General features: G+C 55.9%; 2 protein-coding genes across 3 annotated transcripts in view; one reads left to right on the top strand and one right to left on the bottom strand.

The window, feature by feature from the left end:
* Positions 1-23,820, bottom strand: part of PNPLA7 (patatin like domain 7, lysophospholipase) — a 188,198-nt gene extending 164,378 nt beyond the window's left edge. The window contains exons 1-9 of the mRNA XM_071574420.1: positions 23,677-23,820; positions 21,172-21,206; positions 16,403-16,468; positions 15,682-15,769; positions 13,119-13,201; positions 9,220-9,308; positions 8,013-8,153; positions 5,722-5,881; positions 3,362-3,442 (exon numbers count right to left, since the gene is read on the bottom strand). Of these exons, the coding sequence (XP_071430521.1) occupies positions 3,362-3,442; positions 5,722-5,881; positions 8,013-8,153; positions 9,220-9,308; positions 13,119-13,201; positions 15,682-15,769; positions 16,403-16,468; positions 21,172-21,206; positions 23,677-23,704 (771 nt within the window). The 5' untranslated portion in view covers positions 23,705-23,820. The remainder of the gene's footprint in view (positions 1-3,361; positions 3,443-5,721; positions 5,882-8,012; positions 8,154-9,219; positions 9,309-13,118; positions 13,202-15,681; positions 15,770-16,402; positions 16,469-21,171; positions 21,207-23,676) is intronic.
* Positions 23,821-24,030: 210 nt separating this feature from the next.
* MRPL41 (mitochondrial ribosomal protein L41) lies at positions 24,031-25,238 on the top strand. Of its 2 annotated transcripts, none has more exons than XM_071574353.1 (2): positions 24,031-24,175; positions 24,260-25,238. In XM_071574353.1, the coding sequence occupies exon 2, from the start codon at positions 24,572-24,574 to the stop codon at positions 24,977-24,979; it is 408 nt and encodes a 135-aa protein (XP_071430454.1). In that variant the 5' UTR covers positions 24,031-24,175; positions 24,260-24,571; the 3' UTR covers positions 24,980-25,238. The 2 variants fall into 2 exon arrangements, with proteins under 2 accessions (XP_071430454.1, XP_071430453.1); XM_071574352.1 differs by having other exon boundaries at positions 24,031-24,343; positions 24,407-25,238.
* The last annotated feature ends 1,491 nt before the right edge of the window (positions 25,239-26,729 follow it).

Here is a 26,729-nt window from a genome sequence, read left to right as displayed (position 1 = left end):
CAGCTGAATCCAAATCACAGCTGACGGCCAAACCCAAAGGAATTTGGTTAAAAAATGGGCTACAAGAGACACAGGTGCTTTACATTCTCCCACCTGCATTTGTAACTCCATTTTGCACCCAAAGATCTGGCATTTTCTCCCTGTTTCCACTGCCTGGGATTTGTCTTCTTGCCCTGCCAGTGCCACCCCAAAGCTCCTGCAGCAATTCCATCACTTCTTTACAGCCTCATCCATCTTGTCCACTGCCATTCACACAGACCTGAGCCCCAAGGGTTTGTTTGTGCAGCTTCTTTTAATCCTGACTTTCATTTTTCCCCCCTCAGTCACTGCCAGTTGGTCAATATTCCTCCCAGGATCTTTTCTTTCCTTCCTGCTCCCAGTTTTCCTCACCCCAGCTCCACATGGAGGACCAAAGAGGAGTCAGCCCCAGAGCTCCAGCAATCAGCATCATAAGCCATCTCTGCTGGTCCCATTTAACTCTGGATGGACATTCCCTGTTGAGGGAGAAGCTGTGGCTGCTGAAAACACTTCATGGACATCAACAATGCTCAGCTCAGAGATTTATTGAGCTGTTGGGGCAGTATCAGTCCAGAGGCAGATTAATTACACCCCAGAACTGTTCCAGGACACCAGGACAGCACCTGCACCACTTGGATTCAAGAGTTTTCAGTGTCTCCTCCAAGTTTAGAGAAATCAGCCCTGATCTGCTCTCAGAATGAGTGAAGTCTCATGTCACAGCTGCTACCTTTGTATTTAGGAGATCTAAAAGGACTTTTCAATTTGAAAACTGAAGGATTAAATTACAAAAGTCCCCCTTGTGAGGCCTTTCTTTTAGATCCAACAACAAGAGCTCGGGCAGCAACCTCAGCTCTGGCAACTCTCAGCTAAGTGAGGGACATCACATGCTACAAAGTGAGTCAAAAGAAGCACAAATTAGGTAAGACAACTGCTGTCCTCTCTGAATTCATCCCTTCTCCATGTCAGAGCCTTGTGCTGGGTGGAACATGACAATGAAGGTTATGGCATCTGTGTCTGGAGGGACACTGAGGAGTCTCCTCTGCTTTGATCAACCTCCTCCCTCCCTGCCCATTTTCAGGCTGCTCCTACACCTACAGTCAGCAAGGAACATAAGGAAGAGGAAAAACAGAAATAAAATGAGCAGGTTTATTTCCCCCAAAACTGGGAAATGAGGAACAGAAGAGCTGTAAAAAACAAATGAGAACCACTTTAGCCAAAAAAAAAATTTGCGAGGTTTTTTCATTCCATTTTCTTCTGCTAACTCTGTTCAACACACTCTCAATCACTTTTATTTACCAGTGGTACAGCTAATGAGAAAGAGAAAAAAATCACAGAATGAGAATTAAAACCCAAAATAAACCCCAGGACAACATAAAATGAATGGCAACACTCTTAAAAAAACCAAAGCCACAAAACACTGTTGTCCAAGAAGGATTTCTTTCCCTCTATTCCTTTTACAAAGCAGGAAGATGACCAGTATTAATGTCCCTATAGGATGGTCCTGCTCTTTAGAATATTGTCATTAAGAAAATGGAGTGGTGGAAATAACAAGGAGAAAGGTTGTACTAGGAATTTAAAGAGATATTAGTATGAATTTGACAGCAAGAACTAGACTTGTACAGTCCAAATAATTCACATGCCATTACTTGCTGCAGAAGAAAGGTTGACCAAGCTCAAAAAATGTTATCACTGCCACCAGGTTTTATGGGAACTATAAATACAGATCTCCAGGTGTATGTTTGCATTTAAAAGTGGCAAAGAACACTTTAGAGAATCCTTGAAGTACCTGCAGACAGAGCAATGGTGCCTTTTGATGAGAAGAGACAGCCAAGCACGAGAGAAACGTGACACAGGGTCAAACACAACTTATTGATCAGCTTGTCTTCATCCTCTCAGCCACCAAAATCCTTCAGAGAGCACAGTCAGTGCTGGAGGACTTTGTGAATTCAACCCCTTCCACTCAGGCAGCCCTTAAAGGTGGGTTGGGATTGCAGCAAAACCATCAGTGTAATCCAACTGACACAAATCCACCAATTGGGACATCAAATATGACCACCAAGCTCAGCTCATCCTGGCAAAGAGCAGGACCCTCAGCTGGTCACCAGCACCACTGACATGTCACAAAATGAATCAGTCCATCAAGTGCTTTCACAGGGTAATCACAGTAATAACAACTGCCAGATTGAATTCCATCAGATTAAATAAACCCAGCAAGCAGCAAATCAAACTCTGGGGCACAGGGTGTGACTCCTGTGGATGGGCCTGTGCAGGGTGAGGGTTGGACTCCATGGGCCTTGTGGGTCCCCTCCAGCACAGCACGTTCTGTGCAAGAGAGGAAGAGCCTGGAATTCTGGCCCAAGCCTGGTCCTGCTCCTGATTGAACTGTGTCCTTGGGCAGATTAACCCCACCTCAGACCTCCAGACATAAAGGAACAGTCCAAACCCTGCAGCTCATCAGGAACAGCCAGTTCTACACTGCCAGGTTCACAACCTCCTTACACATCCCAGAGCTCACTTTGCACCTGGGAAGGCCTGAGAGGAGGAGAATTGGTAAAAAACCCACTGTCCCAGTCGAGCAGGTGGGCCCAGTTTGTCCCTGTGTGGGTGTGCCCAAAGCTGGGCATTCTAAACCCTCTGGGCCATGGCCCAGCAACTGTTCCCAATGGCCCATTGGCAGCAGCTGCCCAGGGCACAGCTGAGCCCTCAGGCTGGGAGCTGGCTGGGAAAGAAGCCTGGCAGAGGAGCTGGGACAACTCCCCTCCAGGGACTCCTTGGCACCTCCACACCCACCTGAGGGCTCAGCTCTGCTCAGGGGCCACCAACCATTCCAAAATCCCCCCTGACTCCCACAGTCACATCCCCCACTGTGGAACTCCCTGCCCTGGGGGAGGCACTGGGGGCTCCCACCCAAACCTCAGGGGAGACAATCTGGGGCTTTGGGGACTTGGGGAACCACTCCTGGGATCCAGAGGAGGAGCAGACCCTGGACAGGAGGAGCCCCCAACTCTCCACCAGACTGTGCCATCATCTGCACCAACAGGTTTGTCCCTTCCTTTTCCTTTGCACTCGAGGGAACCACGTGGGGCTCAGCACAGGGGCCACCAAACCCCCCTGTGTTTGTGCCCCAGGGGGTGGGTTACACTGCTGGGCTTGGGGGTTAAACCCAATTTCTCTTTGTGCCATTGCATTGATTGTAATGTTGTTATTAAATTGTAACTCTGACTTATAATCTCTCTTGTGGTGGGTTCATTTCTCCTGCCAGTTCACCTTGAAACCAGCACACCCATTTTGCATTCTGGTTCTCTCCTGGGCACATTCAGGACCTGCAGCTGCCCCAACTCACCGTGATGACGTCGAGGATGCTGAGGAGGCTGTGCACGCTGTCCCCGGCCAGCACCTCCTTCACCACCACTTCTGTTCCATCCTGCAAGCACACACACACCATCAGAGCAGCCTCACAGCTGCATCTTGGCACATTTGGAGCATTTCAGACAGCTCAGCTTTCTCCCACCCTCCCACATGCTCTGAGCAGCTCCCACTGCAGGTTCCCCACCGGGACTTGGATGCTCTTTTTCTCTCTGCTCTGATGGAATGTGCTAATTCCAGCCACAGGGTTTGAAACCACCATTCTAAGAGTGGGAAATTAAGAGAAGCTAAAAGCCAGTTTGGTCTGGGGGAGTTGTGACCTGCTTGTTTTTGCTCTGTAACCCTCAATAAAACAAAGCTTCCTTCACTCTGAGCCTCCTTTATCGAAGGGTTCCATGTCAACAGTTTGTACAAAACAAGAGCATCAAAAAATAAAAATACAGAGAAATCAACAAGAATATTTATAAATATAATTTTCAAACATGAGCCCCCTGAATTTTCAGCCATTGGAAACCTGTTCACAACTTAAACTGAACTCAAAGTTCAGCCAGGAAGAAGGAATATATTAAAAATGGACCTGGCAGAAGGTGACCCTGAGATCAGCTCAGTTGGTTAAAACTCAGTTGTAATAATGCCAAGGTCATGGGTTCAATCCCCTGTGTGGGCCATTGATTTAAGAGTTGGACTCGATGATCCTTGTGGGTCCCTTCCAACTCAGAACAGTCTGTGAGTCTGTGAGTCTGTGACCACAAGGGCTGGCACTCCACATTTTAAGACTCACCCATGAAACAAACCATCATTTCTTTTGTCTCTCTACCTAAAAGTGAATCTGCCCCTTCCACCTCCCAGGCAAACCCAGGAACTACTGTAAGAATATTCTGAAGTCAGCTGAGTCTCTCCTCTCTGGGCTCAGCTACAACCACCCCAAAGGTGAGTGTTCCCAAGCCCACCTTACACCCTGTGCTCCCTCAATAACTATGCAGCTCATGTGGGAGGGGATTCCAACCAGCCCCATCAGCATTGTGTTCTTTTCTCTCCTCTGACACATGAAGGACCAGAGCTCCAAACCTTGACCTTCACAAACACCAGTGCCCCAAAGAGCTGCAAGTAATCCCTTCGAAATCACAGAATGGATTGGGTTGGAAAAAACCTCCGAGATCATCAAGTCCAACCCTTGGTCCAACTCCAGTCCCTTTACCAGATCATGGCACTCAGTGCCACGGCCAAGCTCAGCTGAAAAACCTCCAGGGATGGGGAATCCACCCCCTCTCTGGGCAGCCCATTCCAATCCCTGAGCACTCTCTCTGCAAAGAATTTCTTTCTGCTCTCCAACTTCAATTTCCCCTGGCAGAGCTTGAGCCCATCGTGCCCCCTTGTCCTATTGCTGAGTGCCTGGGAGAAGAGACCAACCCCCACCTGGCCACAACTTCCCTTCAGGCAGTTCCAGACAGTGCTGAGGTCACCTCTGAGCCTCCTCTTCTCCAGGCTCAACACCCCCAGCTCCCTCAGCCTCTCCCCACAGCACTTGTGCTCCAGTCCCTTCTCCAGCCTCGTTGCTCTTCTCTTCTCACTTGGGTTGGAAAAGACCTCTGAGATCATCAAATCCAACCCTTGATCCAACCCTACTGTGATCACCAGCCCAGGGCACTCTGTGCCCTGGGCTGGTGATCACAGTGGGGTTGGATCAAGACATGGTGGATTCTTTGTCCCTGGAGGTGTTTCAGAGGACACTCAGTGCCACATCCAGTCCCTTCTCCAGCCTCGTTGCTCTTCTCTGGCCCCGCTCCAGCCCCTCAATCTCTTTCCTCAACTGAGGGGCCCAGAACTGAACACAACACTCAAGGTGTGGCCTCCCCAAGGCAGAGTCCAGGGGAAGGGTCACTGCCCTGGGCCTGCTGGCCACGCTAGTTTGGATCCAGGCCAGGATCCCCTTGGCCTTCTTGGCCACCTGGGCACACTGGTGGCTCCTGTTGAGCCTCCTGTCCCTCAGTCCCCCCAGGTCCCTCTGCCTGGCTGCTCTCCAGCCACTCTGTGCCCAGCCTGGAGCGCTGCAGGGGGTTGGGGTGGCCAAAGGGCAGGACCTGCACTTGGCCTTGTTGAACTTCATCCCATTCCAATCAGCTCATCTCTCCAGTCTCTCCAGATCCCTTTGCAGAGCCCTCCTGCCTTCCAGCAGGTCGACACTCCCTCCCAACTTGGTGTCATCAGCAAATTTGCTAATGATGGACTCAGTCCCCTCACCTGAATCATTCCCTAATCAAAGCCTAGTGCTTCATGCCAGTCTATGTGCCATGCCCCTGGATTGCCCTCCAGACCTGCAGGGCAGCCCATGCTTACACTCTCCTGGATGCAAACTTCCAGCCTGCCATCCTGCACCACGTAGATGCTGTTGTCCAACTGCCCCGGCCGGAAGACGTACTCGCCCTCGTGCAGCTGAACGAAGAACATGTGCTTGCACAGCTCCAGGAACAGAGGCTTCTCAAAGTGCCCCAGCACCCTGCAGCAAGGAAAAGGCAAAGGGTGTCCCAGTTGAGCAAGTGGGACCTCCAGACATAAAGGAATAGTCCAAACCCTGCAGCTCATCAGGAACAGCCAGTTCTACACTGCCAGGTTCACAACCACCTTACACATCCCAGAGCTCACTTTGCACCTGGGAAGGCCTGAGAGGAGGAGATTTGGTAAAAAACCCACTGTCCCAGTTGAGCAGCTGGGCCCAGTTTGTCCCTGTGTGGGGGTGCCCAAAGCTGGGCATTCTAAACCCTCTGGGCCATTGCCCAGCAACTGTTCCCAAGGGCCCATTGGCAGCAGCTGCCCAGGGCACAGCTGAGCCCTCAGGCTGGGAGCTGGCTGGGAAAGAAGCCTGGCAGAGGAGCTGGGACAACTCCCCTCCAGGGACTCCTTGGCACCTCCACACCCACCTGAGGGCTCAGCTCTGCTCAGGGGCCACCAACCATTCCAAAATCCCCCCTGACTCCCACAGTCACATCCCCCAGTGTGGAACTCCCTGCCCTGGGGGAGGCACTGGGGGCTCCCACCCAAACCTCAGGGGAGACAATCTGGGGCTTTGGGGACTTGGGGAACCACTCCTGGGATCCAGAGGAGGAGCAGACCCTGGCCAGGAGGAGCCCACCACTCTCCCCCAGACTGTGCCATCATCTGCACCAACAGCTTTGTCCCTTCCTTTTCCTTTGCACTCGGGGGGAACCACGTGGGGCTCAGCACAGGGGCCACCAAACCCCCCTGTGTTTGTGCCCCAGGGGGTGGGTTACACTGCTGGGCTTGGGGGTTAAACCCAATTTCTCTTTGTGCCACTGCATTTATTGTAATGTTGTTATTAAATTGTAACTCTGACTTCTCTTTTGTGTTGGGTTCATGTCTCCTGCTGGTTCACCTTGAAACCAGCACAAAGGGAAACCCCAAATCCCCAGTGCCCTTGGAGAATCCTGCCTAAATGAGCAGAGCACAAGGAGCAGAGGGAGCCCAGAGTGGCTGCTGCAGGGCAGGAGCAGCAGAGCTCCCCAGAACAGAGGGGCAAGAGCACTGTGAGACTCTGAGACTGAATATTGGGGTTCCTTGGGAGGAGAACTCCAAGGAATGCCAGCAGGCTCAGCAGGAAGGGCAGTCAGCCCTCCTCCAGCAAACACCAGCAGGGCTTCAGAAGGAGAAGGATTCACACAGTGCAGGAGAGAAGTTCCCCCATGGAGCCTCCCTTTCAGTGCACTGCCCTGGCCATGGAACCAGGACAGGGGAGAGAGGCTGCAAATTCCTGTCATCTGCATGATTTAAATGTGGAATATTCCACCTTCTGCAGGTAACACACACCTGGGTTCCTCCAGTGCTGAGAACAGTCAGTCACCACCAGGCAGACAGAAATGCACATGTCAGACCTGGTCACCCTGTCAGAGAGCTCCACCAGCTCCCACTCATCAGGATCAATCCCTCAAATTCTACTGCAACACCAATTAGTCACAGGAGATCATCATTCCACAGCAGTGAGTTTAGATGACTTAAGCAGCTGTTTTATTAGAGAATGTATGACCTTCAGGACTAAATTAAATCACATCTGGGAGAAACAATGAATGTGCACACACAAAACCAAAACTACAGAGTGGAGCTGATCCTCTTTGCTGTGTCAGCAAATGTGACCTTTTGCTGAAGGGGCACAAAGTCCAACCCTCCTTCTTAATCTGCCAGAGAGCCATGAGGATTAGGCTGACTTTGATTTGATTTGCAACCTTTTCAGCTAGGGAAGCAAAAGGTTCAGCAGCTTAGAGAGCTGTCAATATGGTATCCAATTAACATTTACCAATTCTGATGCTAAAGATTGTCTGATGGAGTGTAAAGAGAGGTTTTAAAATGCACTAAATCTGTTCCTGTTCAAACACCTTCATTATCACTATCCCCAAGTTTAGGCCACTAATCTACATCCTTTTTTTTCCCTTTTTCTATTTTAAAAAACAGCTCAACTATTTTCTTAATGTTTCAAGAAAATTCAGTCATTTATTCTGTCCTCATGCTCAGATGAATTTCAGTCAACTCCTGAAAGATTCTGACCCTTGACACAACCTGCCAAATATTCCATCACTTGAACATCCCAACTCCAAACTCCTCTTCCCACTTAACATTACCTGACATTTTTGAGCATGTACAGGACTTCTGATGGCAAATGGGAATTCTTTACATCAAATTCAGTCAGATCTGCCTCTAGCAAAGAGGGAGGAGGTTCTTTCCTCTGCAGAGTTGGACATTCCTTCTTAATACGCAGAATCCTACAGAGGAAAACATGAGTCAGAGGGCTCAGGACATCCATCATTTAAGTATATATTAAATACTAAATAAGTTGTCCCAGTTGAGCAGGTGGGTCCAGTTTGTCCCTGTGTGGGTGTGCCCAAAGCTGGGCATTCTAAACCCTCTGGGCCATTGCCCAGCAACTGTTCCCAAGGGCCCATTGGCAGCAGCTGCCCAGGGCACAGCTGAGCCCTCAGGCTGGGAGCTGGCTGGGAAAGAAGCCTGGCAGAGGAGCTGGGACAACTCCCCTTCAGGGACTCCTTGGCACCTCCACACTCACCTGAGGGCTCAGCTCTGCTCAGGGGCCACCAACCATTCCAAAATCCCCCCTGACTTTATCCCACAGTCAGATCCCCCACTGTGGAACTCCCTGCCCTGGGGGAGGCACTGGGGGCTCCCACCCAAACCTCAGGGGAGACAATCTGGGGCTTTGGGGACTTGGGGAACCACTCCTGGGATCCAGAGGAGGAGCAGACCCTGGCCAGGAGCAGCCCACCACTCTCCACCAGACTGTGCCATCATCTGCACCAACAGCTTTGTCCCTTCCTTTTCCTTTGCACTCGAGGGAACCACGTGGGGCTCAGCACAGGGGCCACCAAACCCCCCTGTGTTTGTGCCCCAGGGGGTGGGTTACACTGCTGGGCTTGGGGGTTAAACCCAATTTCTCTTTGTGCCACTGCATTTATTGTAATGTTGTTATTAAATTGTAACTGACTTATAATCTCTCTTGTGTTGGGTTTGTTCCTCCTGCCAGTTTCCCTTGAAACCAGCATGTAAGTGTACAGTGAACACCAAACACTCACCATCCCAAGTTACACATCATCAGTTAGTTGAATCTTCCACCTCCTCCCCTTCTCCAACCAAGCAGACAGTGCTGCACAAGCCACCCCAGTGCAGCAACCTTCCCAGCTGAGCCACAGCTGGCAGGACTGGGAAAAGCCAGCAGCTATGGAGAATGGCTCAGCCAGGGACAGGTTCCACACCCAACCAAAAGCCCCAGCTCAGCCTCCAGGGCAGGAATTTCCCCCTTCCCGAAAGCCCAAGTACCTTTTAGCCAAGGATAAAACCTTGGCCCGTTTGCGCATCCGCTGGCGAGGCACAGTGTTGCCAACCAGGGAGTTTGGGAGGGTGGTGACCTGGCAGGGGAGAAAGAAAACAGATGTAGTCACTAAAACTCCCAAAAAAACCAATAAAACACCCCACTAGTGCCAACCCTGCAAAGGTTCCAACCCATCTACCAGCCATTCAGAACCACAGAGTATCCTGAGCTGGAAGGGACCCACCAAGACCACCAAGTCCAACCCCTGGCCCTGCACAGACACCCCAACAATCCCACCCCGTGCCCCAGAGCACCATCCAAACCCTCCTGGAGCTCTGGCAGCCTTGGGGCCGTGCCCACTGCCCTGGGGAGCCTGGTCAGTGCCCACCACCCTCTGGGGGAAGAGCCTTTGCCTGAGATCCAACCTGACCCTGCCCTGGCACAGCTCCAGCCATTCCCTGGGTGCTGTCCCTGCCCTGGCACAGCTCCAGCCATTCCCTGGGTGCTGTCCCTGCCCTGGCACAGCTCCAGCCATTCCCTGGGTGCTGTCCCTGCCCTGGCACAGCTCCAGCCATTCCCTGGGTGCTGACCCTGCCCTGGCACAGCTCCAGCCATTCCCTGGGTGCTGTCCCTGCCCTGGCACAGCTCCAGCCATTCCCTGGGTGCTGTCCCTGCCCTGGCACAGCTCCAGCCATTCCCTGGGTGCTGTCCCTGCCCTGGCACAGCTCCAGCCATTCCCTGGGTGCTGTCCCTGCCCTGGCACAGCTCCAGCCATTCCCTGGGTGCTGTCCCTGCCCTGGCACAGCTCCAGCCATTCCCTGGGTGCTGTCCCTGCCCTGGCACAGCTCCAGCCATTCCCTGGGTGCTGTCCCTGCCCTGGCACAGCTCCAGCCATTCCCTGGGTGCTGTCCCTGCCCTGGCACAGCTCCAGCCATTCCCTGGGTGCTGTCCCTGCCCTGGCACAGCTCCAGCCATTCCCTGGGTGCTGTCCCTGCCCTGGCACAGCTTCAGGCCATAAGAACATGCACAGAGGGAAATGCTCGTGTGAGACCTGAGAGGATGGAACAGCACCTGCTCCAGGGTCACTTTCTTTATAGGAAGAAAGAAAAGTATATTTTGATTTTACTAAGCAACTACTACAGTAGCAGTGGATGGCAGATCCTTTAGCTGTGGTTCTCACTCAGATCAGGAAGAGGAGAAGGCACAGATCTCTGCTCTGTGTGAGCAGGGACAGCACCCAGGGAATGGCTGGAGCTGTGCCAGGGCAGGGACAGCACCCAGGGAATGGCTGGAGCTGTGCCAGGGCAGGGACAGCACCCAGGGAATGGCTGGAGCTGTGCCAGGGCAGGGACAGCACCCAGGGAATGGCTGGAGCTGTGCCAGGGCAGGGACAGCACCCAGGGAATGGCTGGAGCTGTGCCAGGGCAGGGACAGCACCCAGGGAATGGCTGGAGCTGTGCCAGGGCAGGGACAGCACCCAGGGAATGGCTGGAGCTGTGCCAGGGCAGGGACAGCACCCAGGGAATGGCTGGAGCTGTGCCAGGGCAGGGACAGCACCCAGGGAATGGCTGGAGCTGTGCCAGGGCAGGGTCAGGTTGGATCTCAGGGAAAGGCTCTTCCCCCAGAGGGTGGTGGGCACTGACCAGGCTCCCCAGGGCAGTGGGCACAGCCCCAAGGCTGCCAGAGCTCCAGGAGGGTTTGGATGATGCTCTGGGGCACAGGGTGGGATTGTTGGGGTGTCTGTGCAGGGCCAGGGGTTGGACTGCATGATCCTTGTGGGTCCCTCCAGCTGAGGATATTCCATGATTCCACCTGGCAGTCCCTGTGCTGCCAAACCAGAGCTGGGTTCCTGTCTGAGCTGGTGACAAACCAAGGCTTTTCCTGCTTTTCCCAGTCCCCAAGTGCCACCCTCTGGAGAAACAGAACAACTGCTACCCCAAGAAATCCCCTCATTAGTTACTTCCAAACATTCCTAACTCTCCATTTGTTTCTCAAAGAGCTGAATCTCTAAAACGTTTCTGTCAGAAAAAAATATTTAACTGGTTTGGGGGTTAATTTTTTTAAGTGTAACCTTGATATGTCATCAGAAATCCACCAATGCAATCCCCAGCAGCCAGTGTGTAACATTCTATGCCTTATTCAGGAATAAAAGTAAAAAAGCAAACTCTAAAACTCCAACCTAAAAAAAACCCTGCAATGATTTCCCCATGTGAAATTGTAAGCATTCCTTACTTATGTGAATTACTTATAAACATCTGTGTTAAAGAATATTAAAATTCTCATCTTGCACACACAACTTCCTTTCGTTGAGGGCTTTTGTGGCCAAGTTCTGTGTAAAGGCTGAGCTGCAGCTGAATGTTCAGGGAGCAACCACCTCCTCCACAAGGAGATGAGCTCCAGAACTAAATATTAACCCCAGCACAGTGTCTAATTAAGTCCAAGTATTCGAATTCACCTCAGCACAGTGAGTGAGCAGAAGGCTGTGGCAGCTCTCAGGAGGAAATGTTCCTCAACACCCAGTGACTGCTGACTCAAGGTCCCTTTGCTCTACCTCATTTTTCTGCAGGTGTGTGTTTGCAGTGCCCTGGCACTGTGAGTGCCCTCCTGGACTCAGCAGGTCATGGCACAGGGCACAGCCAGGACCCTCCTCAGCCACAAAAGGGGCCAGGCCCATCCTGGCCTTGCAGCTTCTCCAGGACAGAGGGCAGGGAGAACATCCCACAGCCACAATTAAAGAGCATTTCTCCTTCCCCAGCCATCTGTACCCACCATCCTTCACTACACACAGGATTATGAATAATTAGCAAACATTTGGTGCTCTGAAAAGCACCCCCTGAGGAAGAGGTAGATTTTCAGGGTCAGGGAGCATCAGAAGCATCACTTACATAAGTGTGTGATGCTACTGACACTGATATATCTGATAAATATTTTATATGTATATATCTTACATAGATATAGAGATATCTGATATAAAGATATATGTCATCTATTGATAGGACAAAGGGGAATGGCTTTAAACTGAAGGTGAGTGGGTTTAAAAGGGGTACTGGGAAGAAATTCTTCCCTGGGAGGGTGGGGAAGGGGTGGGATGGAATTCCCAGAGAAGCTGTGGCTGCCCCAGCCCTGGGAGTGTCCAAGGCCAGGCTGGACAGGGCTTGGGGCACCCTGGGCTGGGGGGAGGTGGACTGGATGTGCTTTAAGGTCCCTTCCAACCCAAACCATGCTGTGATTCCAAGATATTTAAACAATCATCAACTCCACACAGGAGTAAGATATTCACTGATTTATTACTACCCTCCTTGGCTGCAAATATTCTTCAGATGGGTATGGCTTGGCCAGAGAAAGAGGAGGCTCCAGCTGTGATCTGCCTTCACAGGGGGTGTGAGGGCAGTGACGTGGGCAAGGCCAAGCTGGAACTGGCACCAAAGGGCACAGGAGCTCCTGCTCTGCATCCCCTCACCCTCCACCCCCTCCTGCAGAGAGTCCTGCCTGGGGAAAGTCTCTGATGGAAGGGCTGAGGTGCTGCCTCTGCCCACAGCTGCAGCACCCACAGCTCAAGGCACAAAACAACCACTTGGGTGGGACTGGCACTGATGAGCTTCACACTAACTGAGAAATGCAGTTTGAGTTAGAGAAGCTGCACCTTCCCTGCCCCTGCTGTGGGTGACTGTGCCCCCTCTGTGCCCCTGCACTCACTGCTGGGTGGGATTGGGGACCCAGCCCCTCCTGGCCCTGCAGTAGCTTCTCCATCAGCAACCCAGGCACTGTCCCGGGCCTCCTGAAACATCCACAGAACTCCAGTGGAATTTTCCAGGCTGAAGGCCTAAAGCACTGCCAAGTTCCCACCTCCCCAAGTGGGTTTTAGTCCCCTTCCCTCCCTCCTTCCCCCTGTGCCAGGGGCTCTCACCTTCCTCATGATCTTCCTCCCATAGAACATCACCTTGTCCCTCTTGCGAAACCGGTACTGGGGCACGTGGGGCTGAGGCTGTTCTGGAAGAGAAGCACCACATCAGCCCCCACTGCTGAGGGCAAACCCTGAGCACACCCTGCCAGTCCTGCTGCCCTGGCTCCCTCTGCCCAGCTGCCACCTCTCCTGGCCAGCCCTGGGGGTTTAAACCAGCACAGGACCCCTCAGTGCCCAGCTCTGGCCAGTCTTGGGGGTTTAAACCAGCACAGGACCCCTCAGTGCCCAGCTCTGGCCAGCCCTGGGGGTTTAAACCAGCACAGGACCCCTCAGTGCCCAGCTCTGGCCAGCCCTGGGGGTTTAAACCAGCACAGGACCCCTCAGTGCCCAGCTCTGGCCAGCCCTGGGGGTTTAAACCAGCACAGGACCCCTCAGTGCCCAGCTCTGGCCAGCCCTGGGGGTTTAAACCAGCACAGGACCCCTCAGTGCCCAGCTCTGACCAGCCCTGGGGGTTTAAACCAGCACAGGACCCCTCAGTGCCCACCTCTGGCCAGCCCTGGGGGTTTAAACCAGCACAGGACCCCTCAGTGCCCAGCTCTGACCAGCCCTGGGGGTTTAAACCAGCACAGGACCCCTCAGTGCCCAGCTCTGGCCAGCCCTGGGGGTTTAAACCAGCACAGGACCCCTCAGTGCCCAGCTCTGGCCAGTCTTGGGGGTTTAAACCAGCACAGGACCCCTCAGTGCCCAGCTCTGGCCAGCCCTGGGGGTTTAAACCAGCACAGGACCCCTCAGTGCCCACCTCTGGCCAGCCCTGGGGGTTTAAACCAGCACAGGACCCCTCAGTGCCCAGCCCTGGCCAGCCCTGGGGGTTTAAACCAGCACAGGACCCCTCAGTGTCCAGCTCTGGCCAGCCCTGGGGGTTTAAACCAGCACAGGACCCCTCAGTGTCCAGCCCTGGCCAGCCCTGGGGGTTTAAACCAGCACAGGAGCCCTCAGTGCCCAGCTCTGGCCAGTCTTGGGGGTTTAAACCAGCACAGGACCCCTCAGTGCCCAGCTCTGGCCAGCCTTGGGGGTTTAAACCAGCACAGGACCCCTCAGTGCCCAGCTCTGGCCAGTCTTGGGGGTTTAAACCAGCACAGGACCCCTCAGTGCCCAGCTCTGGCCAGCCCTGGGGGTTTAAACCAGCACAGGACCCCTCAGTGCCCACCTCTGGCCAGCCCTGGGGGTTTAAACCTGCACAGGACCCCTCAGTGCCCAGCTCTGGCCAGCCCTGGGGGTTTAAACCAGCACAGGACCCCTCAGTGCCCAGCTCTGGCCAGCCCTGGGGGTTTAAACCAGTACAGGACCCCTCAGTGCCCAGCTCTGGCCAGCCCTGGGGGTTTAAACCAGCACAGGACCCCTCAGTGCCCAGCTCTGACCAGCCCTGGGGGTTTAAACCAGCACAGGACCCCTCAGTGCCCAGCTCTGGCCAGCCCTGGGGGTTTAAACCAGCACAGGACCCCTCAGTGCCCACCTCTGGCCAGCCCTGGGGGTTTAAACCAGCACAGGACCCCTCAGTGCCCAGCTCTGGCCAGCCCTGGGGGTTTAAACCAGCACAGGACCCCTCAGTGCCCAGCTCTGGCCAGCCCTGGGGGTTTAAACCAGCACAGGACCCCTCAGTGCCCACCTCTGGCCAGCCCTGGGGGTTTAAACCAGCACAGGACCCCTCAGTGCCCACCTCTGGCCAGCCCTGGGGGTTTAAACCAGCACAGGACCCCTCAGTGCCCAGCTCTGGCCAGCCCTGGGGGTTTAAACCAGCACAGGACCCCTCAGTGCCCAGCTCTGGCCAGCCCTGGGGGTTTAAACCAGCACAGGACCCCTCAGTGCCCAGCTCTGGCCAGCCCTGGGGGTTTAAACCAGCACAGGACCCCTCACTGCCCAGCCCTGGCCAGTCTTGGGGGTTTAAACCAGCACAGGACCCCTCAGTGCCCAGCTCTGGCCAGCCCTGGGGGTTTAAACCAGCACAGGACCCCTCAGTGCCCAGCTCTGGCCAGCCCTGGGGGTTTAAACCAGCACAGGACCCCTCAGTGCCCAGCTCTGGCCAGCCCTGGGGGTTTAAACCAGCACAGGACCCCTCAGTGCCCAGCTCTGGCCAGCCCTGGGGGTTTAAACCAGCACAGGACCCCTCAGTGCCCAGCTCTGGCCAGCCTGAGGTTCTGCCTCAGCACCACAAAAGGGCTCTCCAAACAGACCCAAGGATTAGGTAATTTAACCTCACAAAGGAAAGCTCTAATTCAATCATTTCTCATTAACAGTGAAAGCACAGCAGGGCTGAAACCATTTGCATCATTTACAGCTGATACAAAGGCTGATGCTCATCACACACCAGAGAAATGAAAACCTCCAGCATCCAACATGTGACAGTTCTGGATTCTGTGCCCAGTGTAAAGTGAATCAACACAAGTTCTTCATTCTTTTCCAGCTGTTTTCCTGCAAGAGCCACTCCTTCCCAGCAAAACTATCACAAAAACACTCCAGAGAGCTGGGAAAACTGGTTTTAACACTTACTTAGTTATCAGATACTTACTGGATTGTCTCAGCCTTCTGTACACAACAAACACAACAACTGCAATGAACAGCAGGGCCACTGCAGCTCCAATTGCAATTCCAGTCAGCTGGGAGGGGAATTCAAGGGGAGAGAAGTTAATAATTTCCAACAAGTTATTATGTGCTCTATGGAGGGCTGGGGGAGAAATCTGAAAGTCAAACATGTCCACAAACACTTGATTTTTAATTCAAACATCACACATGTAAGAAATTTCAGCTCTGTCAGCAGCTCACATGCAAAATGTTCTGCATTTTCCTTCCTAAGGATCTGTGAGCTGATCACACAACACAGGAGATGTGCAAGGGCCAGGAGTGAAGGGGAATGGCCCAAAGATGAAGGAGGGCAGGGTTGGATGGGATACTGGGATGAAATTCTTCCCTGGGAGGGTGGGGAGGGGTTGGGATGGAATTCCCAGGGAAGCTGAGGCTGCCCCATCCCTGGAAGTGTCCCAGGCCAGGCTGGACAGGGCTTGGAGCCACCTGGGCTGGTGGGAGGTGTCCCTGCCCATGGCAGGGGGTGGAAGGGGATGAGTTTCAATGTCCCTCCCACCCCAGAGCAGTGTGCAATTCCAAACACCAGGAATGAATTCCTGCCTCAGTGAGAGCACAGAAACAAACACTCAGCCTTTGACAATTCCTGGCATTCCAGGAGAAGCTGCACACTCTGGAAGCTCAGCCAGCTGGCTCCAGCCATACTGTACCATGGTGGTGTGTATCCTGTCCTCCACAAACTCCAGCACGGCCATTCCACCTCCTGGCATCACAGCCTGGCACCAAAGGGAAAGTGAAATCAGTTTTTATAGAATCACAGAATCAGAGTAAAGTAAACAATTTTTGGCTGAGAGAAAGGACTTCACCAACAAGCTTAGGAAGTTTACAGTGAAGACCCTTTATTACCCAAAGCACACAGTTTATATGGGGTTAGGACTGCAGCTTATTGGCTAAAGAGTTAACACACCACCATGCCAGATACTTCAATTGGTTAAAGCCTCTCTCTCACAAGTGCCATGTTTATATTATTTCATCCTGGCTGTTTTTGTGCACCTGCAGAGTCCTCTGAATTCCTACTATGTGAATTCTTGGGGAGTAACCACCTCCCTACCAGCCACCAGCAGCTGAGCTCCTTGCTGCTTCTGGCTGATAGCTCAGTCTCACAGGGGTTTCTATAGATCTGAATTGCTCACTTTTGATTTTACTGTGACAACATCAGAGAATGGATTGGGTTGGAAAAGACCTCCGAGATCATCAAGTCCAACCCTTGGTCCAACTCCAGTCCCTTTACCAGATCATGGCACTCAGTGCCACAGCCAAGCTCAGCTGAAAAACCTCCAGGGATGGGGAATCCACCCCCTCTCTGGGCAGCCCATTCCAATGCCTGAGCACTCTCTCTGCAAAGAATTTCTTTCTGATCTCCAACTTCAATTTCCCCTGGCAGAGCTTGAGCCCATCGTGCCCCCTTGTCCTGTTGCTGAGTGCCTGGGAGAAGAGACCAACCCCCACCTGGCCAGAACTTCCCTTCAGGCAGTTCCAGACAGTGCTGAGGTCACCTCTGAGCCTCCTCTTCTCCAGGCTGAACACCCCCAGCTCCCTCAGCCTCTCCCCACAGCACTTGTGCTCCAGTCCCTTCTCCAGCCTCGTTGCTCTTCTCACTTGGGTTGGAAGAGACCTCTGAGATCATCAAATCCAACCCTTGATCCAACCCTACTGTGATCACCAGCCCAGGGCACAGAGTGCCCTGGGCTGGTGATCACAGTGGGGTTGGATCAAGACATGGTGGATTCTCTGTCCCTGGAGGTGTTTCAGAGGACACTCAGTGCCACATCCAGTCCCTTCTCCAGCCTCGTTGCTCTTCTCCGGCCCCGCTCCAGCCCCTCAATCTCTTTCCTCAACTGAGGGGCCCAGAACTGAACACAACACTCAAGGTGTGGCCTCACAAATCCTCCATAAAAACATCTCAGTGCCTGCTCTGGCACAGATCTTCAAATACAACTCGATTGTGGTTTTCAACGTCTTGCTTTGACTTACAGGCCACTTTGCAAATACAAACCTGCAGTGGAGAGAAGTCACTTGTGAGTCACTTCTAAACAGTGAAGTGACAACTTTGTTTGGTGATCTAATTTTTCAGAGCAATAGGGATGGGAATGGAATGGAAAGGACTTTGTTAGACTGAGAAAATAAGTGATAAAGCAGCAGGTTCAAGTCACCATAAAAAGGCAGTGATGTCCAGGGGCAAAAGCCCTGCCCCACCCAGGGGTGCTGCCCTGGGACCTGTGCCCACCATTGCCACCCAGGAATAAAACCTGGCAGGTAAAATAATCCCACAAATGCCAGTTTACAGCTTAGGAGAAAGGGGGGAAAGGCAAAAAAGAAATACTACAAACAATGAGGAAACAAACCCAGTACAAAGAGATATGTAAAGTCTTGAACCCAACAAGTACTTGAACCTTCCAAGAACTGGAATTAAGCACCTGTGCTGGTTTAAAGGTGAACCAGCAGGGGAAATGAACTCACCACAAGAGAGATTATAAGTCAGACCTAAAGTTTAATAGTAATATTTCAATAGCAACACTGACACACAAGGGAAATTGCTTTCAACTCACAAAACCCCAGCAGTATAACCCAGTGTCCTGGGGCACAAACCCAAGGGGGTTTGTTTGCCCTTGTGCTGAGACCCCTGTGGTTCCCCCAAGTCCAGAGCAAAAGGAAAAGAAAAACCTGTTGGTGCAGGCAAGGGCTGTGGTCTGGGCGAGAGCGGTGATCTCCTCCTGTCGAGGTCCTGCTGCTGCTCTGGATCTGACAAGAAGTTCCCAAGGTCTTACCCACCCCTTATGTACCCTCAGGGAGCTCTCAGTCCCTCCCCCTGGGCGGGGACTCACCCAATGGGTGATTAACTCTGGGAGCCAGGGGGTGTTGAACTGTTGATGGCCCATTGGCAGCTCCGCCCCCCCAGGCTGGGTGTGAAGGTGATAATGGCTCCCTGGGCAGCTGCTGCTGATGGCCCATTGTCCTTGGGGAATGAATAGAGGGGGTGGAATACACAGCTTTGATCACCCCCACACAGGGTTAGCTGGTCCCTCCAGCTGAACTAGGATAGCACCACACACAGTCCTGGTCCCAGTTCCTGCCCCTGGTTCCAGTTCTGGATGACACCTGAATTTTGCTTTGTCACCAAGAGAAAAATGAAGTGCACAGCAAGTCACCCAACTGGCCTGGCTCATAAAATCAATTCCAGTTCTGCAGCACAAATGAAACTCCTGCCTGACCAGTCACCTCCCTCAGGTCCCTCTGCTCCCCTGGGCCTCTGCAGCACAAAATATGGACAATTCACCTCCCCAGCAGGAGCCAAACTAACTCTGCCAGAGTTACCAGACTATTATCCAAGGTACTGGAGTGGGGAGTCACAAGAATTTGAAGAAGATGTGACAGCAACAGACACAGCACAGAGTTCTTGGTGTGTTGTGGTCACTGAACACGTTTCCCCCTGGCAGTGGCAGGGACATGGACAGCTCTGCTGCTCTCCAGGATCTCAGATAACAGCAAAAATAGCAGTTGGCAGCTGACACTCCCAGTGCTGCTCCAGGAGGAACAAACCCAGGTGCAAAAACCCCAGCCATGCACAGAGAGAACCCTCAGGCCCCTCTGCAGGGAGGGAAAGGAGGAATTCAGAGCTCAGGGAAACACTGAGAGGGTCTTGCATGGTTTCCACCAGGAAAACATGACATTGCCCACCCAGACTCGGGGTGGGGGGTCTTTCCCAGCACTGACAACCCTTCTGGAAAAGCAGAAGGAGCAAAGCAGACAAGGCTGAGACATCTGAGATGTGTCAGCAGTTCCTGGGGCAGGGGAAGTCACCAGGAGGAGAACCAGCACCCAAGAGCTTCCCAGGTGCCTCCCACAACCCCAGACAACTCTCAGCCCCAAATCAGCTTGTGGGACAAGCCTGAAAAGCCCCTCAGTGCATCAGGAAATGGAGCAAAGCCCTGCTAAGAGGATGGATTAGCATAAAGAGCTTTCCTGAAGAAACCAGGACTTGGCAATCAACACAAACATGCAGCCCATAATGCTCACACCCATCCAGAGTCCAGCAAGGGCTCCCTGCAGTCCAGGGCAAACAGTGAGACATTCCCTGGCCAGGGAGGGCTGGGAAAAGCTTCTCAAAGCAAGGCCAGAAAAGCAGGACTGCCCAAAACATCAGCTCTGAGGCACCCAAAGGTCACAGGCCTTGTTTGGGTACAGACACTGCAGAGCCACAGAACACCCTGAAGGGCCCAGGAGCAGCTCGTGGGGGTTTTTCAGTCCTGAGAACTAAAACAGAACAGAACAGAAGAACTGTTTTGTTTTTCCTGAGTCTGGAAAGCACCACATGCCTTGCTGGGCCACGAGGTCCCACTTCATGGTTAAGAACAAATGCAAGGAGAGCAGAACTCTGCAATTCTTTTCCTTCTTTAGGCCAAGAGCACACAAACCCAAAGGTATTTAACCCATCCAATTGTGCAGTTTGGAATATGAAGCAGAGTGTGAAGGATTGGCAGGAAATAAAGAAGAAAGAAAGAAAAGGAAAAACACACCTACACTAAAATGGGGCAAATCCTGAGAAGTTTGAAAGGAGAAAACTCTGGGAAGGAGAAAACTCTGGGAAGGAGAAAAATCTTGGAAGGAGAAAAATCTTGGAAGGAGAACACCCTTGGAAGGAGAAAAAACCCAGAAGAAGAAAACTCATGGAAGGAGAAAATCCTTGGAAGGAGAAAAACCTTGGAAGGAGAAAAATCTGGGAAGGAAAAAACTCTTGGAAGGACAAAAATCTTGGAAGGAGAAAACTCTTGGAAGGAGAAAACTCTTGGAAGGAGAAAATCCTTGGAAGGAGAAAACTCTTGGAAGGAGAAAAATCTCAGAAGAAGAAAACTCTTGGAAGGAGAAAACCCTTGGAAGGAGAAAAATCTTGGAAGGAGAAAACTCATGGAAGGAGAAAAATCTCAGAAGAAGAAAACACGTGGAAGGAGAAAACTCATGGAAGGAGAAAATCCTTGGAAGGAGAAAACTATTGGAAGGAGAAAACCCTTGGAAGGAGACAAAACTCAGAAGGAGAAAACTCATGGAAGGAGAAAACCCTTGGATGGACAAAACTCATGGAAGGAGAAAACTCTTGGAAGGAGAAAACTCTTGGAAGGAGAAAATCCTTGGAAGGAGAAAAATCTCAGAAGAAGAAAACTCATGGAAGGAGAAAACCCTTGGATGGACAAAACTCATGGAAGGAGAAAACTCTTGGAAGGAGAAAACCCTTGGAAGGAGAAAACCCTTGGAAGGAGAAAACCCTTGGAAGGAGAAAATCCTTGGAAGGAAAGGTTCCTGCAAAGTAAAAGCACCTAAAGGCACTGCCCAAATGTTATCAAATCAGCCCCAGCACCTCTGAGGTGCTGGAAACACTCACAGGGAAATAAATGTGCCCCAAAACCAAAGCAAAGCAAAGTACCTGAGGGCTGGTGCTGTTCTCTTCTTCAGCCATGTCTGGAGGAGCAGCAGGAGCAACGGGAAAGCAGAGAGAGAAGACTGAGTTAGGAGATGATCCCACCCTCTGCTCCAGAGCCTTGAGCAACCCAGCACAGAGGGAACAACAGTTGTTCAGTGTGTCCCCCCTTCGTGCCTGTGCTGAGCCCCAGGGGCAGCAGGGACGGGCTGGGCCAGGGCTGTGTGTGCCACACAAACCCCTGCAGCTCACACACAGGAACCCCCGCGGGTGGCACTGCCAGGGCAGCCCCCGGGCACCCACCGTGAGCCAGGGAAAAGGGAACACGGGATGGCACTGCCCGGGGGCACCGGCACTGGGGGGGGACTGGGCGGGCTGTGGGGCAGCACTGGGGCATCCTGTGGGGCAACCTGTGGGGCAGCACCGGGGCATCCTGTGGGGCAGAACTGGGGCATCCTGTGGGGCAACCTGTGGGGCAGCACTGGGGCATCCTGTGGGGCAGCACTGGGGCATCCTGTGGGGCATCCTGTGGGGCAGCACTGGGGCATCCTGTGGGGCAGCACTGGGGCATCCTGTGGGGCAACCTGTGGGGCAGCACTGGGGCATCCTGTGGGGCATCCTGTGGGGCAGCACTGGGGCATCCTGTGGGGCAGCACTGGGGCAGCACTGGGGCATCCTGTGGGGCAGCACCGGGGCATCCTGTGGGGCATCCTGTGGGGCAGCATTGGGCAGCACTGGGGCATCCTGTGGGGCAGCACTGGGGCATCCTGTGGGGCAGCACCGGGGCATCCTGTGGGGCAGCACTGGGGCAGCACTGGGGCATCCTGTGGGGCAGCACTGGGGCATCCTTTGGGGCAGCACTGGGGCATCCTGTGGGGCAGCACTGGGGCATCCTTTGGGGCAGCACTGGGGCATCCTGTGGGGCATCCTGTGGGGCAGCACCAGGGCAGCACTGGGGCATCCTGTGGGGCATCCTGTGGGGCAGCATTGGGCAGCACTGGGGCATCCTGTGGGGCAGCACCAGGGTATCCTGTGGGGCAGCACTGGGGCATCCTGTGGGGCATTCTGTGGGGCAACCTGTGGGGCATCCTGTGGGGCAGCACTGGGGCATCCTGTGGGGCATCCTGTGGGGCAGCACTGGGGCATCCTGTGGGGCATCCTGTGGGGCAGCATTGGACAGCACTGGGGCATCCTGTGGGGCAGCACTGGGGCATCCTGTGGGGCAGCACCGGGGCATCCTGTGGGGCAGCATTGGGCAGCACTGGGGCATCCTGTGGGGCAGCACCGGGGCATCCTGTGGGGCATCCTGTGGGGCATCCTGTGGGGCAGCATTGGGCAGCACTGGGGCAGCATTGGGCAGCACTGGGGCATCCTGTGGGGCAGTACTGGGGCATCCTGTGGGGCATCCTGTGGGGCAGCACCAGGGCAGCACTGGGGCATCCTGTGGGGCATCCTGTGGGGCATCCTGTGGGGCAGCACTGGGGCATCCTGTGGGGCAGCACCGGGGCATCCTGTGGGGCATCCTGTGGGGCAGCACTGGGGCATCCTGTGGGGCATCCTGTGGGGCAGCACTGGGGCATCCTGTGGGGCAGCACTGGGGCATCCTGTGGGGCATTCTGTGGGGCAGCACTGGGGCATCCTGTGGGGCAGCACTGGGGCATCCTGTGGGGCAGCACTGGGGCATCCTGTGGGGCATCCTATGGGGCAGCACTGGGGCATCCTGTGGGGCAGCACCAGGGCAGCACTGGGGCATCCTGTGGGGCAGCACCAGGGCAGCACCGGGGCATCCTGTGGGGCAGCACCGGGGAATCCTGTGGGGCAGCACCGGGGCATCCTTTGGGGCAGCACTGGGGCATCCTGTGGGGCAGCACCGGGGCAGCACCGGGGCATCCTGTGGGGCAGCACCGGGACACCCCTGGGCAAGCACTGGGGCACCTCCAGGGAAGCACCGGGGCATCTTCCTGGGCAAGCACCGGGGAATCCTTCTGGGCACCCTCCTGGGGCAGCACTGGGACACCTTCTGTGTACCCCTGGGCATCCTCCAGGGCAGCACCGAGGTACCCGCCTGGCAGAACAGGGGCACCCCCCGGGACAGCATCAGGGCATCCTCCTCGGTACCCCGGGCACCTCCTGGGGCAGCACCGGGGCACCTCCTGGGCAGCTCCCGGGGCATCACCGGGGCACATCCCAGGGGCAGCACCGGGGCACCTCCTGGGCAGCTCCTGGGGCAGCACCGGGACACCTCCCGGGGGCAGCACCGGGACACTTCCTGGGCACCCCCGGCCGGACCCGGGCCACTCTCCTGATCCCCCCCGGACAGTCCCCGGCCACCCTCCCGTGCCTGGCCCTGCCTCGCCCACCCAAACCTCGGGACACAGACGCGACACCACCACCCGGTCCCGCCGGGCCGGGACAGCGGCACCGACACCGGCACCGGCCGGGGCTGCACCGCCCGCAAGGCCCGGCGCCCCCGCCGCTCCTCACCGAGCCCCGCCGCCCGGCACCGCTCACCTGCTGCTGCTCCAGAGACCGCCGCCATCCCCGTCCCGGTCCGGTCCCGTCCCTGTCCCGGTCCCTGCCCCTGGCCCGTCCCTGGCCCGTCCCTGGCCCGGTCCCCTCCCGGTCCCCCCGGGCCGTCCCGGGGCCGAAGGGCGCACGCGCAGTCCCCTCCCGCCGCCGCCAGGGGGCGCGCCAGCTCCGGCCCCGCCCCCGCCCGACGCTGATTGGCGGCAACGGCCCGGCCCCGCCAGGCCCCGCCCACTCCGCTCGCCGCTCGCCGCTGATTGGACCGGGCCGCGAGCTGAGCATCGGCGCTGCGGATTGGCCGGTGCGCGTCGGCCAATGGGAGCGGGCGGTGTTGGGGGGGTGAGGAGGCGGGAGGGACGGGAGGTCGCGGTGGGGCCTGAGGGGAGCGCGGGGGGACCGGCCCGGGGAGCTCCTGAGAACCACCGGGGGGAGCCCCGGGAGCTGCGGGGACAGGCCCGGGAGCGCCTGAGAACCACCGGGACAGGCCCGGGGAGCCCCGAGAGGCCGCGGGGACAGGCCAGGGAAGCTCCCGATATCTCCGGGGAGCCCCGAGAGGCCGCGGGGACAGGCCCGGGGAGCTCCTGAGAACCACCGGGACCGACCCGGGGAGCTCCCGATATCTCCGGGGAGCCCCGAGAGGCCGCGGGGACAGGCCCGGGAGCGCCTGAGAACTACCGGGACCGACCCGAGGAGCCCCCAGAGGCCGCGGGGACAGGCCCGGGGAGCTCCCGATATCTCCGGGGTGGGGCACGAGAGGCCGCGGGGATCGGACCGCGGGGATCGGCTCCGCTGACCCTCCGAGAGCCCCCTGGGACGGGTCCCCGGAACCTTCGGTGTCCTCCGGGCCCGAGCCGGTGCCGCCGAGCCCCCCGTGCCCGCCATGGGGCTGCTGGCCCGGCTGGCCCGCGGGCTGGTGCGCGGCGCTGACCGCCTGTCGCCCTTCACCAGCAAGCGCGGCCCGCGCACCTACAACAAGGGCCGCGGGGCCAAGAAGCTGGGCCTGCTCACCGGCAACAAAAAGTTCGTGCTCATCAAGGAAATGGTGCCCGAGTTCGTCGTGCCCGACCTGACGGGCTTCAAGCTGCGGCCCTACGTGTCGTACCGCGCCCCCGAGGGCTCCGAGCCCCCCGCCACGGCCAGGCAGCTCTTCGACCAGCTGGTGGCTCCGCGCATCGAGAGGGACGTGAAGGACGGAACGTTCGAGCCCGAGAACCTGCAGAAATACGGCTTTGAGCCCAGCCAGGAGGGGAAGCTCTTCCAGCTCTTCCCCAAGAACTACGCGCGGTAGGAGAGCAGAGCAGAGACCCCGCGGAGAGGCGACCCGGGCCGGGCATTAAAGCAACTCCTCCCGCGCTGTCCCTCTGCAGGGTGGGATGGAAATCCTGAGAGAAACTGTTTGTTTGTGCCACATCCCGGACTGACAATTCCTCTGAGAAAGCGGTGCCTGGAAAGCTCAGCCCCCCCCGGAGGATCTCGGGGTGAGGGGCCCGTGAGGTTTGTGAGTGCAGAGTCTGCCGAGGTGAAGAATTAAACGTTTAAGAATTAAATTACGAGGGGAAATATTCGCTTTGGGAGGTGGGAAGCACGTTCAGTGTGTGCTCTGGGAGCATCCAGGGCTCGTGGGAACAGATCGATCCGAGGCCCTGAGGTGGGGCCTGAAACCCCCCCGGGATTTCAGGGCCAGGAGGGGCCCCAAAGCCACCCAGCAATGAGGGGCACGGGGGGGGCAGCAGCACCCACAGAGGGGCACGGGGGGGCAGCATCACCCACAGAGGGGCACAGGGGGGGCAGCAGCACCCACAGAGGGGCACAGGGGGGGCAGCAGCACCCACAGAGGGGCACAGGGGGGGCAGCAGCACCCACAGAGGGGCACAGGGGGGGCAGCAGCACACACGGGGGGGCACAGGGGGGGCAGAGTCACCCACAGGGAGGCAGAGTCACCCACAGGGAGGCAGAGTCACCCACAGAGGGGGCAGCAGCACCCACAGGGGGGCAGAGTCACCCACAGAGGGGGCAGCAGCACCCACAGCAGGGGCAGGGAAGGGGCAGAGTCACCCACAACAGGGGCACAGGGGGCGCAGAGTCACCCACAGAGGGGGCAGCAGCACCCACAGAGGGGGCAGCGTCATCCACAGCAGGGGCACAGAGGGGGCACAGGGGGGGCAGCAGCACCCACAGAGGGGGCACAGGGGGGGCAGCAGCACCCACAGAGGGGGCACAGGGGGGGCAGCAGCACACACAGAGGGGGCACAGGGGGGGCAGCAGCACCCACAGAGGGGGCACAGGGGGGGCAGCAGCACCCACAGAGGGGGCACAGGGGGGGCAGCAGCACCCACAGAGGGGGCACAGGGGGGGCAGCAGCACCCACAGAGGGGGCACAGAGGGGGCAGCATCACCCACAGGGGGGGCAGCATCACCCACAGCAGGGGCACAGAGGGGGCAGCATCACGCACAGAGGGGCAGCATCACCCACAGAGGGGGGGCACAAAGGGGGCAGCATCACCCACAGCAGGGGCACAGAGGGGGCAGCATCACCCACAGAGGGGGCACAGAGGGGGCAGCGTCACCCACAGCAGGGGCACAGAGGGGGCAGCATCACCTACAGAGGGGGCAGCGTCACCCACAGCAGGGGCACAGAGGGGCAGCATCACCCACAGAGGGGGCAGCATCACCCACAGCAGGGGCAGGGAAGGTGCAGCTTCTCTAACCCAAACTGCATTTCTCAGTTAGTGTGAAGCTCCTCAAACAGGCACACACAGGGGGTTGTTTTGTGCCTTGAGCTGTGGGTGCTGCTGCTGTGGGCAGAGGCAGCACCTCAGCCCTTCCTTAGAGTCAGAGAATGGATTGGGTTGGAAAAGCCGTCTGAGATCATCAAGTCCAACCCTTGGGCCAACTCCAGTCCCTTTACCAGATCATGGCACTCAGTGCCACGGCCAAGCTCAGCTGAAAAACCTCCAGGGATGGGGAATCCACCCCCTCTCTGGGCAGCCCATTCCAATCCCTGAGCACTCTCTCTGTAAATAATTATTTTCTGCTCT

The sequence above is a fragment of the Pithys albifrons genome, chromosome 20, assembly GCF_047495875.1.
Source record: "Pithys albifrons albifrons isolate INPA30051 chromosome 20, PitAlb_v1, whole genome shotgun sequence".
In the NCBI taxonomy this organism is placed as follows: domain Eukaryota; kingdom Metazoa; phylum Chordata; class Aves; order Passeriformes; family Thamnophilidae; genus Pithys; species Pithys albifrons.
The sequence above is the reverse complement of the archived record's forward strand: the minus strand, read 5'-3'. Positions and strand labels throughout refer to the sequence as shown.

Excerpts from the sequence above, each read along its gene's own strand:
- MRPL41 (XM_071574353.1), top strand. The coding sequence starts at position 24,572 with ATGGGGCTGCTGGCCCGGCTGGCCCGCGGGCTGGTGCGCGGCGCTGAC.